This window comes from Cervus elaphus, chromosome 5 (assembly GCF_910594005.1).
Source record: "Cervus elaphus chromosome 5, mCerEla1.1, whole genome shotgun sequence".
NCBI lineage: Eukaryota > Metazoa > Chordata > Mammalia > Artiodactyla > Cervidae > Cervus > Cervus elaphus.
Genome location: NC_057819.1, coordinates 109,629,426 through 109,643,142, shown reverse-complemented (window position 1 = coordinate 109,643,142; position 13,717 = coordinate 109,629,426). Strand labels below are relative to the sequence as shown.

Here is a 13,717-nt window from a genome sequence, read left to right as displayed (position 1 = left end):
GTTCGTGATTTAAATACTGGATCATACTAAAATACAATACAATCACACTTGAGATGAACCACAGGGAGCCTCTCAGCACCGCACCTGGCTGAAATGGGATGGGCAAATGCTAATTTCACCTGAAATCCACCAGACTCTTCCAGACACAGGCATTAAGTGGCTGTACAAGAGTGTGAGAGGGACTTGACCAACTGCCGCTTTTTCCTCCCCCGATCTTTCGCCAGAACAGTTCCGGTGGGGCGGGGGTGTGGAGTACGGAGCGCGGTGGAGGTGGGGCAAGACGGATCTCCGCGAACTCAAGTGTGAGCTGCGCGGGAGGTTGTGAGGCTCGCGGACGAGTGGATGGCTACCGTTTCAACAGGGCGGAAAGTGAGAGGCTGCGGGTCGTAGGGAGGCTAGAGACGGCCGCGGGGATTTTATTCTTTCTGGTGGAGAGGCAGCTCCGTTTACCCACCAAGAAGAAGTGTCACAGAGATTGGGAGAGACGCGATGCAAGGATGGGCTCCGGCAGCCCGGGGCAGGTGATCTTGGCAGGAGAGGGGAAGTGCGAGTGCCATGGGAAAAAAACGTTGAGTCCACGCGGTTCTCCACGGAGAGGTCTTTTTTTTTTTTTTTTTTTAAATCAACTCGGGCCAACAAGATTAAGTCTGGCCGGCTTGGGGGCTCCGCGTCCAAGGGACGGGCTTCCGAGTCACCCAGACTCCGTTCTTCCACTCAACTGATCACCCTACTTCGCCTCAGCTTCCCCGTCCTAAAAGTGGGGCTAATAACTGCACTGGTCTCTTAGGGCTGTTGTGACGAATAAATGGTCCCACGTAAATAAAGCGTTTGTGCCTAGTATCTATCATAGGCAGGGACTAGGTCATTACTGTCACCTCGGGAATTCCTTGGTGGTCCAGTGGTTAGGCGGAGAAGGCAATGGCATTCCACTCCAGTACTGTTTTGCCTGGTAAATCCCATGGACAGAGCAGCCTGGTAGGCTTCAGTCCATGGGGTCGCTAAGAGTTGGGCACCACTGAGCGACTTCACTTTCACTTTCGTTCATTGGAGAAGGAAATGGCAGCCCACTCCAGTGTTCTTGCCTGGAGAATCCCAGGGACGGGAGAGCCTGGTGGGCTGCCGTCTATGGGGTCGCACAGAGTCGGACATGACTGAAGCGACTTAGCAGCAGCAGCAGCCAGTGGTTAGGACTTTGGAGCTTCCGTTGGAAAGGACATAGAGTTCCATCCCTGATCGGGATTCTAAGATCCTAAAAGGTTCAATGGTCTCCCAAAGACCACTAAGATGCTGGGACGCCCTGGCGCCAAGCTGTGCTCTGGACAAGACCCGAGAGATGGGCGGGGGTTGGTGGTGAAGTGGGCGGGTTCGACCCAAGCTCTCGCGGCTTCCTTTACCCCGGGTTGGTGCCTAGGGCTGGACAATCGGCTGGGAGGCTTCCCGGCTCCACCAGCCCAGGGCGTCCGAGGCGGCGGGATTCGTGATGACTTCGTTCTGGTGAGTGTCTCTGGAGCAGAGGTCAGTCTTGGCCAGCCAGACGCGCCTTCGTGGAGCGGCCAAGTGCCGGGTCCGCGGACGCCAGGGTCAAGGAAGGGGGCAGCCGGTCTCTAAATTAAGTCCGGTCCGCCCTCTACCTAGGTGGGGCAGCTAGGAGACAGCGCCTGGGGACGCCGATGAGAGCCCTTGCTTGTTCTCGACCGCTGCGCTCCGGGAAACACTGGTTTTAGAGGTGGAAATGGAAAATTTGACGTGGAGGTTGCTTCTCGAGCCTGGAGTGCGTAGCACGGTGTTGCCGAGCATGCGGGGCGGCCTGGAACCCGGAGGCTCTGAACAGGGCTGGAGGTGTGGGTCCCCGGGGTGTGGGACCCTTGCGCGGCAACCGCCGGCTCTGGGCAGTGGGAAACTGCGGCTGCGTCCCTTACGCAGCTTCAGAAGACAGCCTGGGGTTTAGGAGTCAGATTTTGAAAAGTCGGTTCTCAGGTCCAGGCGACAGTCTCGAGGCAGTAGTAAATGTTTGTTTTGTGGTTCTGGACCTAAATCCTCTTAAGGACTAGCGTAATAATTAACAGGGGAAAAATAGACTTGGAGGGCTCATTTAGTTTTTATAAACCAGGAAGAAGGATCAGAAATACAATTTGTGCCTTTTTATCCCCAAAGTTTACTTCCTTTGTATTTTTCTAAACTAAAACGATCATTTAATGCTAACAAGGAAGGCGTCTCCCGGCGATGCAAAAACGTGTTGGTGGGATGATGTTTTATGGGCATTAACATGAAGCGCAGTTTGTAAGGGCTTCCCTGGTGGCTCGGATGGTAAAGGATCCGCTTGCAATGCGGGAGACTCAGGTTCGATCTCTGGGTGTGGAAGATCCTCTGGAGAAGGGAATGGCTACCCACTCCAGTGTTCTTGCCTGGGGAATCCCATGGACGAGGCTCCTCCGTTACAAGAAGTCGGACACAACTGAGTGACTAACACTTTCACTTTCACTTTTGTGGCTGAGCGAGGGGTGGAGGTAGCCCTTTCGTCGCAGAAAGACCTCTCCCCTTCCTTAGCCAGAGACTTCCTTCATCCCACATTCCTTGAAGAGTGAGAAAGAACCCTGCCCCCAGGCTCCCAACTGGTGCCAAGGAATTTAAAGCTGGCAAGTCCTCAACAAACTTGACTTTCCGTTCACATATGGACCGCTGGAATTGTGAACAAAAGGTCTGGGTTTTGCCTGATATTTTTGCTATGTTTATGTCTCTGTGATAGTAAGGCTGCTGACTCGTGTGGCCTTGGGGAACTAAAAAGAAACTTTCCTTTAACCTTTTTTTTTTTTTGCCTTTTTAGTTTTCTTTTTTATTAAAAAAAATACCTGACTCTGAAATAGATATTTCTGATTTTTGTCCCTCTGTGATAGGATAGTTCACTCCAACACACCCTACCTACCGAAAAAACAATCACTATAGTAGCATGCAGTAAAATTCAGTAAATGTTGGTCGGTAAATTCCTTTCATCTACTGTGGAGCACTTATTTGTTATGAATAGGCCCTGCTCTAGATTGTACTACTAGAGTTCATCTCAGCACTCTTTGAAGTGTCATGTCCAAGCTACAGTTGTGGAAATGGAGAATAAAGGTTGTCCAAGGGCTACATTGAAAGCAGCAGGTTGGAATCTAACTCTGAGGATAGTAAGTACTTTTTTGATTGTGTGGGACATTTTATTCATAGCATTTCATTCCACAAAAATTTGATAATCCTACCATGTGAGAGGCGTTATACCAGATATGCGGAATACAACTGTCCTGACCTCTTGGAGAAGTTATGACTCTAGCATATTTGACATCATCAGTTGATCATTTTTTAATACCCTTCTCTACAGGACAGAATTATCTTCAGTAATAATATATTATACCAATGATAATTACTATTGTCTTGCCTTCTTTTCATTTGCAGACAATTAAAAAATAAACTGCAATTTTTAAAGGTATTCTAATTGGGTAAAATAGTTTATATATGAATTAATTCATAAGTGGTAAATTCATACCAAACAAAATATACTTGGCAGTTTGCACTGTTTTTACTATTTTAAATTTTAAACACAAATGAAAAGCTCAAGTGGTCACCACTAAAGATAGAAGTAACCAGATGTTTGGTTGCGTCTTTAAAATCATTGTGCTATTAGTGTCTATTTTACGTCTGTTGCTTAAATGGAGAAATGAGCTTGAGCAATTCTGAATACTTCTTCTGATTGCACATTTACTCCTGAAAGGAATCTATGTAGCTGAGCCAGGTATGTGTTGGGAACCAGCTGTGCCTGTGAGTTCTTCAGATTAACTTGCATATAGAATATAACTTTTATTAAAGGATAAGTAATGTGCTAATTTGAAGCTCATCTGTATTATTATTGTATTAAAAATTTTATTGAGATATGGTTGATGTACAATGAATTTCAAGTGTGCACCATTTTGTTGTTCAGTTCCCCAACGGTGTCTGACTCTTTCCTACCCCAGGGACGCAGCATGCCAGGCTTCCCTGTCCTTCACCACCTCCCAGGGTTTGCTGGACTCATGTCCATTGAGTCGGTGATGCCATCCAACCATCTCATTCTCTGTCATCCGCTTCTCCTCCTGCCTTCAATCTTTCCCAGTATCAGGGTCTTTTCTGTAGTGACTGATGAATTTTTAAGGTTATATTCCATTTATAGTTATTATAAAATATTGGCTATATTCCCTGTATTGTACTATGCTGCTGCTGCTAAGTTGCTTCAGTCTTGTCTGACTCTGTGAGACCCCATAGATGGCAGCCCCCCAGGCTCCTCCATCCCTGGGATTCTCCAGGCAAGAATACTGGAGTGGGTTGCCATTTCCTTCTCCAGTATTGTACTATAAGTCCTTGTAAAACCTCATCTATATTATCAAGAACCATAGTAATTGCTTAGAACTTAGATCAGCAGTTCTTGGTCTTTTTGGTCTCAGGACCCTTTTAACTCTTAGAAATTATTGAGGACCCCAGAGAACTTTTGTTTAGGTGGGTTGTTTCTATCACTACATTAAAAATTAAAGCTGTGAAAAATCTAAAAATACATAAAGTCACTAAAAATAATAATCATAAACCTATCCAGTGGAAACATAACACATTTTAATGGAATTACTGTGATGAGTTGAAGACTCTACTGGGGTTGATGGCTGGATCCACTTCCTAGCTCACTCAAGTACCTGTTGGCTGGGGACTTTAGTTCCTCTCCACGTGGCTCTGCATGGGCAACTCACAGCATAGCAGTGGGCTTTTCCAGAGCAGATCCTCTGAGAATGTGTCACCAAGGTGATAGTCACAGAGTCTTTTATTAGCAGTCTCAGAAGTGACCTATGTTGTTTTCATATTGGCCACCCAGACTCGTGTGGGAAGGGGCTTCTTCCACTCTGTGCTGTTATTGGCCAGGGTGGAAAGGGCTACACAAAGGTGTGACTACTTGGAAGCTGAGACCATCCAAGGGCCACCCTGGAGACTGGCTACCATGGGACTTTGGCATTTATTTCCATGAATGAGACTGGCTGTGATTTTTTCTTTTTTAAAAAATTTTTAATATTTGTTTTTATTTATTTGGCTGCTCTGGGCCTTAGTTGTGACATTAGAGCTCTTAGTTGTGGTGTGTGGAATCTCATTCCCCAACCAGGGATCAGACTTGGGTCTCCTGCATTGGGAGCTTAGAGTGTTAGCCACGGGACCACCAGGAAAGTCCCTCTTTCTTTCTTATATCTTTGTAAGGTTTTGGTGAAATGTTTATGCTGTTTCATAAGTTGTAGTTTTTTTCCTATTCCTTGAAAGAATAGGAAATCAACTGAAAATGAAAATTTGGCTTATAGAATTATTCAGATTTCTATTTTCCCTTGTGTCAGTTTTTTAAAGCTGTATTCTTCTCTAAGAACTTGCTTATTTCCTCTTTTCAAGTTTAGTGTCACAAAATTACTCATTTATATTTTCTTATTACTTCCTTAATAGCCTTAAGTTTCAAGTGATGCTCCCGACATTCCTGACTTTGGTGATTTGTGCCTGCTCTTGTTTTTATCTTAATTCCTTTCAATGAGCTTATTACTTTTATAAGGGCTTCCCTGGTGGCTCAGATGGTAAAGAATCCACCTGCAATGCAGGAAACCCAGGTTCGATCAAGGGAAGATCCCTTGAAGAAGGGAATGGCAACACACTCCAGTATTCTTGCCTGGAGAATCCCATGGACAGAGGAGTCTGGTGGGCTACAGTCCATGGGGTCACAAAGAGTAGAACTAACACTTCCCTTTTCACTTTTAAAGTAAAACAGTTTTTGGCTTTGATGATTCTTTAAAGTATATGTTCCCTATTTCATTATTTTCTGCTCTCATATTTATTATTTTCTTCTTCCTACTTTATTTTGAGCCTAATTTACTGATCTTTTTCTAATTTCTGAGGTAGATGCTTGACTTCCTGACTCTCAGATTTTCTTCTTTTCTAATAGAGATATTCAAAGCCATAAATTTCGTTGTGAGTATTGCTTTTTAGGTGTTTTCCAGTGGTGTTGACTTGTGGTATTTTCACTGTCATGTGATTCAAACAAATGTTAATTTCCATCGTGATTTTTTTTCTTTGACCCATGGTTATTTAGAAGTGCATTTCTGAATTTTTAAAAGCAAGGATTTTCTAGTTATCTTTCTGTTATTCACTGCCAACTTAATTGCATTAGGATTAGAAAATACACTCTATATTACTGAAATTCTTTGAAATTTTGGACACTTGTTTTATGACCCAGCATATTTTCAGTTTTTGTAAATGTTCTGTGTATGTTTGGAATAAATTCATATTCTGCAGTCATTACATGTAAGGCTTTATATAGTCCATTTATATTAAGTTTGCTGATTGTCTGCTTCAAATCATCTAAATGCTTATTAACTTTTTGATTGCTTTGTTGATCAGGTTAAAATCTCTCTCACCATGATTGTTAATATGTCTGTTTCACCTTGTAATTCTTTCAGTATTTTGCCTTATATATTTTAAGGGTATGTTATTAGAATAAAGAATTGTTATCTCTTTCTGTGAGCTGAGTATTTTATAGCTTGAGGTATTCCTCTATCTGTGGTTTTGCTTAATATCTCTATATTAATATCAAATGAAGTAAACTTCACTTGATATTAATTAAGTCAACTTTAATATTAATATAGAGATAGCAACTTTATCTTGGTTACATTTAGTATATTTATCTTCCTTTTTACTCAACATTTCTATATCATTTTGTTTTGATGTATCTCTTGCAAACCACATATATTTGGGTTTCTTTTTTCTATCTAGTCTGATTACCTTATGTTTTAATTGGAACATTTAATCAATTTATATAATTATTGGATGAGATGGTTAGATAGCATCTCTGATTCAATGAACATGAATTTGAGCAAACTTGGTGAGTAGTGGAGGACAGAGAAACCTGGCATGCTGCAGTCCATGGGGGTCACAAAGAGTTGGATGGACTTAGTGACTGAATGGTAACAATTATTGATATAGTTGGTTTAAATCTAACATCTCAGTGAGTGCTTTCTATTTGTTCTGCCTGGTCTATATTCTTCTTTTCTCTGCACTTTTGGAATTGATTTTTTTTTCTATTATCCCATTTTCCTGTCTATTAGCTTTACTATTTATATTTTATTTCTGCAGTAGTTACACTATAGATTATAAGGTTCTTGACCTATCAAAGTCTAAAATGTTGTTTTTAAAAATTATTTAATTCTTATTTTATTTATTTTCATTTTTTGGCTGTGCCACGTGGTATGTGGGATCTTAGTTCCCTAACCAGTGATCAAATTCATGCTGCCTGAATTGGAAGAGCAGAGTCTGGTCCCGCTGGACCACCGGGGAAGTCCTTGGTTTTTTAAATCTTCTTCCCAGGGAAATGTAAAGACCTTGGAACACGTTTAGTCTGTTTATTCCTTTCCTGACTTATGTGTCATTACTTTACCCTTTTTTGGTTCTGTTGTGTTTTATGATTTTCTTATTGTTTCTTACTGTTACTAAACAAAGCAGTATTATTTTATATAGTCAGTAGTCATCTAGACTTATCCACTTTTCAGTTTCATTTCTCTTCCTTATTTGTTTATGATCTTCCTTCTGGAGTAATCTATCTTTAGTAGTTATTTTCGTACAAGTATGCTGGTGATCAGTTCCCTCAAATGTTGCTTGTCTAGAAACACCTTTCTGGGCACCTTCATTTTTGAATAGTCCTGGTGATATTAAAGATATTTCAGTATCTCTGGCTTCTCCTGTATTCTGTTGGAAAATTAACTAGCAACTTCTTTTAAAGGTAATCTTTTATGGCTGCTTTTAAGATTATCTTCATGTATTTTATTTGTTTTTTGAAAAGCACTTGTTTAACTTTATGCATCTCCCACCACGTGGCTTCAAGCTACCATGACAAAAGCCCCACCCACACCTTAAATCTCCTCAGCTCTTCTGCTGAAGAATGTGGCCTTCATGACAGGCTGCTTTGGGAACTTCCCCTTCCCCAGAACTTCCGATTAGCCCAATTGCACCGCACCCATGCTAGGACTCACCCCAGCCTTGTTCTTGGCAGCGTTGACCTGTGTCTGCTCACTGACTGAGATCCACGTTTTATCAAGGTTGACAGTTGGGCAGAAGCTCTGGTTCCTCTTTAAGTAGTAATGCTTCACCAATTTTGCGTGACTGGGGAGAGAAGGCAACCATTTTCATTACTTCACTATGATTAAAAAGCTATGTTTATCCTCTTCACAGCCCATCTGCCCCATTACAGTGTAAGTTGTTCACTCGTGCAAAAGAGTGACATAGCAGGGTCTCCACTTGTCAAATAAAACAAATCTTTAAAAAGCCACCAAATCAATCAAGTGGAAAAGACTAGTTTTTTCATGGAAACAGAGTAAGTCACTGAGAAGGTCAGAGGCAGTGCCAAGACTAGAATTCAGGTCCCTTGATAGCTTCTACGCTGTTACTCCTGTAACAGGTCTCCTAAACCAAACCTCCCCCTAATTTGTGGGCATGCATGGATCCAACCGCTGTGTGGGTCAGTCTGATGCCTGTCACTAACCTGCTGACTGACTATGTCATGAGGGCCACAGCCAGTGACTAAGGTCAGCAGTTACTTTTGGAGGACTCCACTGCACTCAGGCAGTAGCTGATACCCAAACGTGACTCTAGCCCTGAATCTCCTTGTGTTTTAATTTTTACTATAATGCTTTTTGGTGTGTATTTATTTTTAATGTTCTTCCTTGTGGCTTAAATAGTACTTCACAAAAGCTCCTTCATTAGTTTTGGAAATTTTCAGTCATTTTTCTTCAAGTATTCCTCTGCCCCAGTCCCTCTTCTCTAGTACTCGAATATTCACTCGAATATCCTCTGTGTCTTTGATTCTTTTAGTAATTTGAGGTCTTTTGTTCCTATGTTATCCATTTTGGCAGTTATTTTATTTTTTTTTATTGAAGTATAGTTGATTTACAATGTTTCAGCAAAGTGATTCAGTTATACATATACATACATAAAGAAGTAGAGCCGGAAAACCAATAAGGTAGATAAGTGAAGTGAAAGTTGCTCGGTCATGACCGACTCTTTGCAACCCCATGGCTATACAGTTCATGAAATTCTCTAGGTCAGAATACTGGAGTTGGGTAGCCTTTCCTTTTTCCAGGGGATCTTCCCAACCCAGGGATTGAACCCAGGTCTCCTGCATTGCAGGCAGATTCTTTACCAACTGAGCTATCAGAGAAATCCCAAGGTAGATAAACTGGTATACTAAGAATGTCATAGCAGAGCTCTGTGAGAATGTTTGGAGGTAGTAGGTGCAGATTAGGTTAGAAAATGGTAGTTTGGATATTAGGTTATGAAGGGCCTGTAATGGGCTTCCCAGTTGGCCCTAGTGGTAAAGAACTCACCTGCTAATGCAGAAGACACAGGAGATGCGGTTCAATCCCTGGGTTGGGAAGATCCCCTGGAGTGAGAAATGGCAATCACGCCAGTATTCTTGCCTGGAGAACCCCATGGACAGAGGAGGCTGGCGGGCTATAGTCCATGGGGTTGCAAAGAGTCGGACATGACCGAAGCAGCTTAGCACTAGCACTAGCATACATATATATCTATTCTTTTTCAGATTCTTTTCCATTATAAGCTATTACAAGATACTGAATATAGTTCCTTGTGCTATACAGTAAATCCTTGTTGTTTACCTATTTTATATATAACAGTGTGTATCTATTAATCCCAGTTCCTAATTTATCTGTCCCCCTCCTTGGCAGTTTATAGTCTGACCTATCTTCCAGTCTTGTCAAATTCTCTGTTAAATTCATTCACTTAAGTTTTCAGTGCTGTTATTTTTTTATTTCTAAAATTTCTGTGTCTTTTTATATTCTCCAATCTTGTGTTTGGGAAGCAAAAGACAAAGGAGAAAGGGAAAGATATACCCAAGTGAATGCAGAGTTCCAGAGAACAGCAAAGAGATAAGAAAACCTTCTTAAGTGAACAGTGCAAAGAAATAGAGAAAAACAATAGAATGGAAAAGACTGGAGATCTCTCGAGAAAATTGGAGATAACAAGGGAACATTTCATGCAAAGATGGGCACAATAAAGGACAGAAACAACAAGGACCTAACAGAAGCAGAAGCGATTAAGAAGAGGTGGTAAGGATACACAGAAGCACTATACAAAAAGGTCTTAATGACCTGGATAATCATGATGGTCTGGTCACTCCCTAGAGCCAGACATCCTGGAGTGTGATGTCAAGTGGGCCTTAGAGAGCATTACTGTGAACAAAGCTAGTGGAGGTGATGGAATTCCAGCTAAGCTATTTCAAATCCTAAAAGATGATGCTTTGAAAGTGCTGCACTCAATATGTCAGAAAATTTGGAAAACTCAGCAGTGGCCACAGGACTGAAAAAGTCAGTTTTCATTCCAATCCCAAAGAAAGGCAATACCAAAGAATGTTCAGACTACCACACAGTTGCACTCATTTTACACGCTAGCAAGGTAATGCTCAAAATCTTTCAAGCTAGGCTTCAGCAGTATGTGAACTGAGAACTTCCAGATGTACAAGCTGGGGTTAGAAAAGGCAAAGGAGGGACTTCCCTGGTGGTCCAGAGGCTAAGACTCTGTGCTCCCAATGCAGGAGGCCAGGGTTCAATCCCTGGTGGTCTGGTCGCTTGATCCCACATGCTGCAGCTAAGGCCAGAAACAGCCAAATAAATAAATTAAATAAATAAATATTGGAAAAAAAAGAAAAAGAAAAGGCAAAGGAACAAAAGACCAATTGCAAACATCTGTCGGATCATAGAAAAAAGGGGAATTAAAAAATTACATATACTTCTGGAGAAGGAAATGGCAGCCCACTCCAGTATTCTTGCCTGGAAAAGTCCATGGACAGAGGAGCCTGGCGGGCTGCAGTCCATGGGATTACATGACGGAGCATGTGTGCACGAGGGTGGAGGGAGATGGGTTGGCAGCAATAAAGTGGGAGAACTAAAAAAAAAAAAAATATACTTCTGCTTTATTGACTACCCTAAATCCTTTGACTGTGTGAATCACAACAAACTGAAAAGTTCTTAAAGAGATCGGAATACCAGGCCACATTACCTGCCTCCTGAGAAACCTGTATGCTGCTCAAGAAGCAACAGTTAGAACCATCCACAGAAGAGCGGACTGGTTCAAAATTGGGAAAAGAGTACATCAAGACAGTATATTGTCACTCGGCTTATTTAACTTATACGTAGAGTACATCAAGCAAAATGCTGGGCTGGGTGAAGCACAAGCTAGAATCAAGATTGCTGGGGGAAATATCAAAATGTCAGATATGCAGATGATACCACTCTAACAGCAGAAAGTGAAGAGGAACTAAAGAGCCCCTTGATGGGGCTGAAAGAGAAAAGTGAAAAAGTTGGCTTAAAATTCAACATTCAGAAAACTAATATCATGGCACCTGGTTCTATCACTTCATGGAAATAGTTGGCGGGGGGCGGGCGGTGAAAGTGGAAGCAGTGACAGATTTTATTTTCTTGGGCTCCAGAATCACTTCGGACTGTGACTGCAGTCATGAATCTAAAAGACACTTGCTCATTGGAAGAAAAGCTGTGACCAACCTAGACAGCGTTTTAAAAAAGACAGCAGAGACATCACTTTACCGACAAAGGTCCATATAGTCAAAGCTATTGTTACTGAAATTGCAAGTCCATATGCCTGATGCACAGTGAGGCCCATCAATATTCAACATTAGAGTTTGGAATAGAGAAAGGTTTGTTACAGATTCATACAAGGAGATGAGTGGCTGATGCCCTAAGAACCCCAAAGTTACCGAAAGCTTTCAGCAAGTCCCTTTAAAAGCAAAAGGGGAGGGATGGGCATGGTTAGTTGTTGCAGACTTCGTGTCCGATCCTTTGTTCTTGAGGTCTGGTCATGGTCAGGTAGCCATGTTCCTGTAAATGTTATTCTCTATCCTGACAAGAAAGGGCAAAGTCCCAAGGCACAACTTTCACCCCAAAGCCCCAGTCCTGGCTAAGAGGAGGCAGATCTCAGCTGGCAGCTCTTTCAGGGCCAGGTTCCCACATCCTGCCCAGCTGTCATCCCTGAGGGAGCCAGGCATCCAACCCAACTGGCCTTCAGTTTGCTTAGGCCACCCAAATGGGGAGACCAGGGGTCTCAGACTGCAACTCACACAGATGGCCACTGCTGTTAGGTTGCAGAGACAGAGATTGGGGGGAGGTTCACTGCTGCCTCAAGGGCTGAGCCAAGGCTAGTGGAAGGGGCCTTAGTGAGAGCTCTGGAGCCCTACAGGACGTAGTCCCCAGTCTGTTCCCTGGGCTGTCCAACTCACCTTCTGGCCCAAGTCTGGGTAAGCTGGACGGCCTCCAGGAGAAGGCCTGAATCTGCCTCTTATGTCACCCTCCACCAGATGGCCACCACACCACCGCCTATTGACTCAGTCATCTCCCCAGTGGTCCCTCATTGACAGGTACCAGTGGGCGGGGCACACTGCGGCCCTGACCAATAGCTGAGCAAGACAACTAATGGTCACTCATTGATGGTTGGTTGCTTGTGGGCAGGGCCCACTGAGGCACAGAGCAATGGCTGAGCAAGCCCTGATGCCTAGTAACAGGGGGCAGAGTAATAAGGCACAGCAATGGCTACCTGCTAAGGGCTGTGGTCTTCCTGCTCTGTTACAGGAACATCAAGAGCTTCTAAAATCAGGGAGAGAAAGCCCTGACATCCCTGTAGAAGAAAAGGCTAGAGCAGGGCTTCTTCAATTGTGGGCCATAGACTCCTGAGGGCCCCAGTGACCTCCTCAGGGAGTCTGTAAGGTCAGAACTATTTCATGATAGTATTAAGATGCTAGTTGCCTTTTTCACTCTGCTGACTTTGACACTGATGATGCAGGGGCAATGATGGAAAACTGCTGCTGGTACCTTCACTTGAACTGGTGGGAGTTGCATTCTTCCCACCACACTCAGGGGAAACTTCAGAATATCCTTGATGAAATGGTTAAATCAATTGATTTTTTTTTTTTAATACCAATTTTGGACTTCCCTGGAGGTCCAGTGGTTAAGGCTTTGTAGTTCCATTGCAGGGGGCGAGGGTTCAATCCCTGGTGGGGGAATGAAGAAAAAACATGTGGCATGAAAAAACAAACAGTTTTAAATATATCTTTTGATGAACAGTAAAACATTCCTACTACAGACTGAAGTGCAGTTATTGCCTCTAGAAAAAGTGCTTGTGCAATTTGAGCAGGAAGCTGAATTAACTGCTTTTTTTCTTATAACCGCTTTTTAAAAATTTATTTTTTAATTGAAGGATAATTGCTTTACAGAATTTTGTTGTTTTCTGCTAAATATCAATATGAATCAGCCATAGGTATATATATGTCCCCTCCCTATTGAGCCTCCCTCCCCATCCCACCCTCTAAGTTGTTACAGAGCCCCTGTTTGAGTTCCGAATATACAGCAAATTCCCATTGCTTCTCTGTTTTACATATGGTAATGTCAGTTTCCATGTTACACTCTCTATATATCTCACCCACTCCCTCCTCCCCATCCCTGCCATGTCCATAAGTCTGTTCTCTCTTTCTCCATTGCTGCCCTTCTAATAAATTCATCAGTACCATTTTTCTAGATTCCACATATATGTGTTAGTATACAATATTTATCTTTCTCTTTCTGACGTACTTCACTCTATAAATAGGCTCTAGGTTCATCCACCTCATTAGAACTGACTCTAA

The 13,717-nt window shown here is 42.7% G+C and overlaps 1 protein-coding gene and 1 non-coding gene across 6 annotated transcripts in view; one reads left to right on the top strand and one right to left on the bottom strand.

Moving 5' to 3' along the window:
- The first annotated feature begins 370 nt into the window (after positions 1-370).
- B4GALNT2 (beta-1,4-N-acetyl-galactosaminyltransferase 2) overlaps positions 371-13,717 on the top strand; it is a 61,423-nt gene continuing 48,076 nt past the window's right edge. The window contains exon 1 of one of the 5 annotated variants that reach the window (XR_006341270.1): positions 371-521. Coding sequence is in view for 2 of the 5 variants with exons in the window: in XM_043904259.1 (XP_043760194.1) it covers positions 490-521 (32 nt within the window). In the remaining 3 variants the exon portion in view is untranslated. Of the gene's footprint in view, positions 522-1,351; positions 1,495-1,666; positions 1,772-2,528; positions 2,699-13,717 lie in introns of those variants that run through there. The other 4 variants (XM_043904259.1, XM_043904260.1, XM_043904262.1 and 1 more) reach the window with 4 other exon arrangements.
- On the bottom strand, positions 8,542-8,671 carry LOC122695890. The gene has a single exon (XR_006341627.1). It is a non-coding gene; the product is annotated as a small nucleolar RNA SNORA3/SNORA45 family (small nucleolar RNA).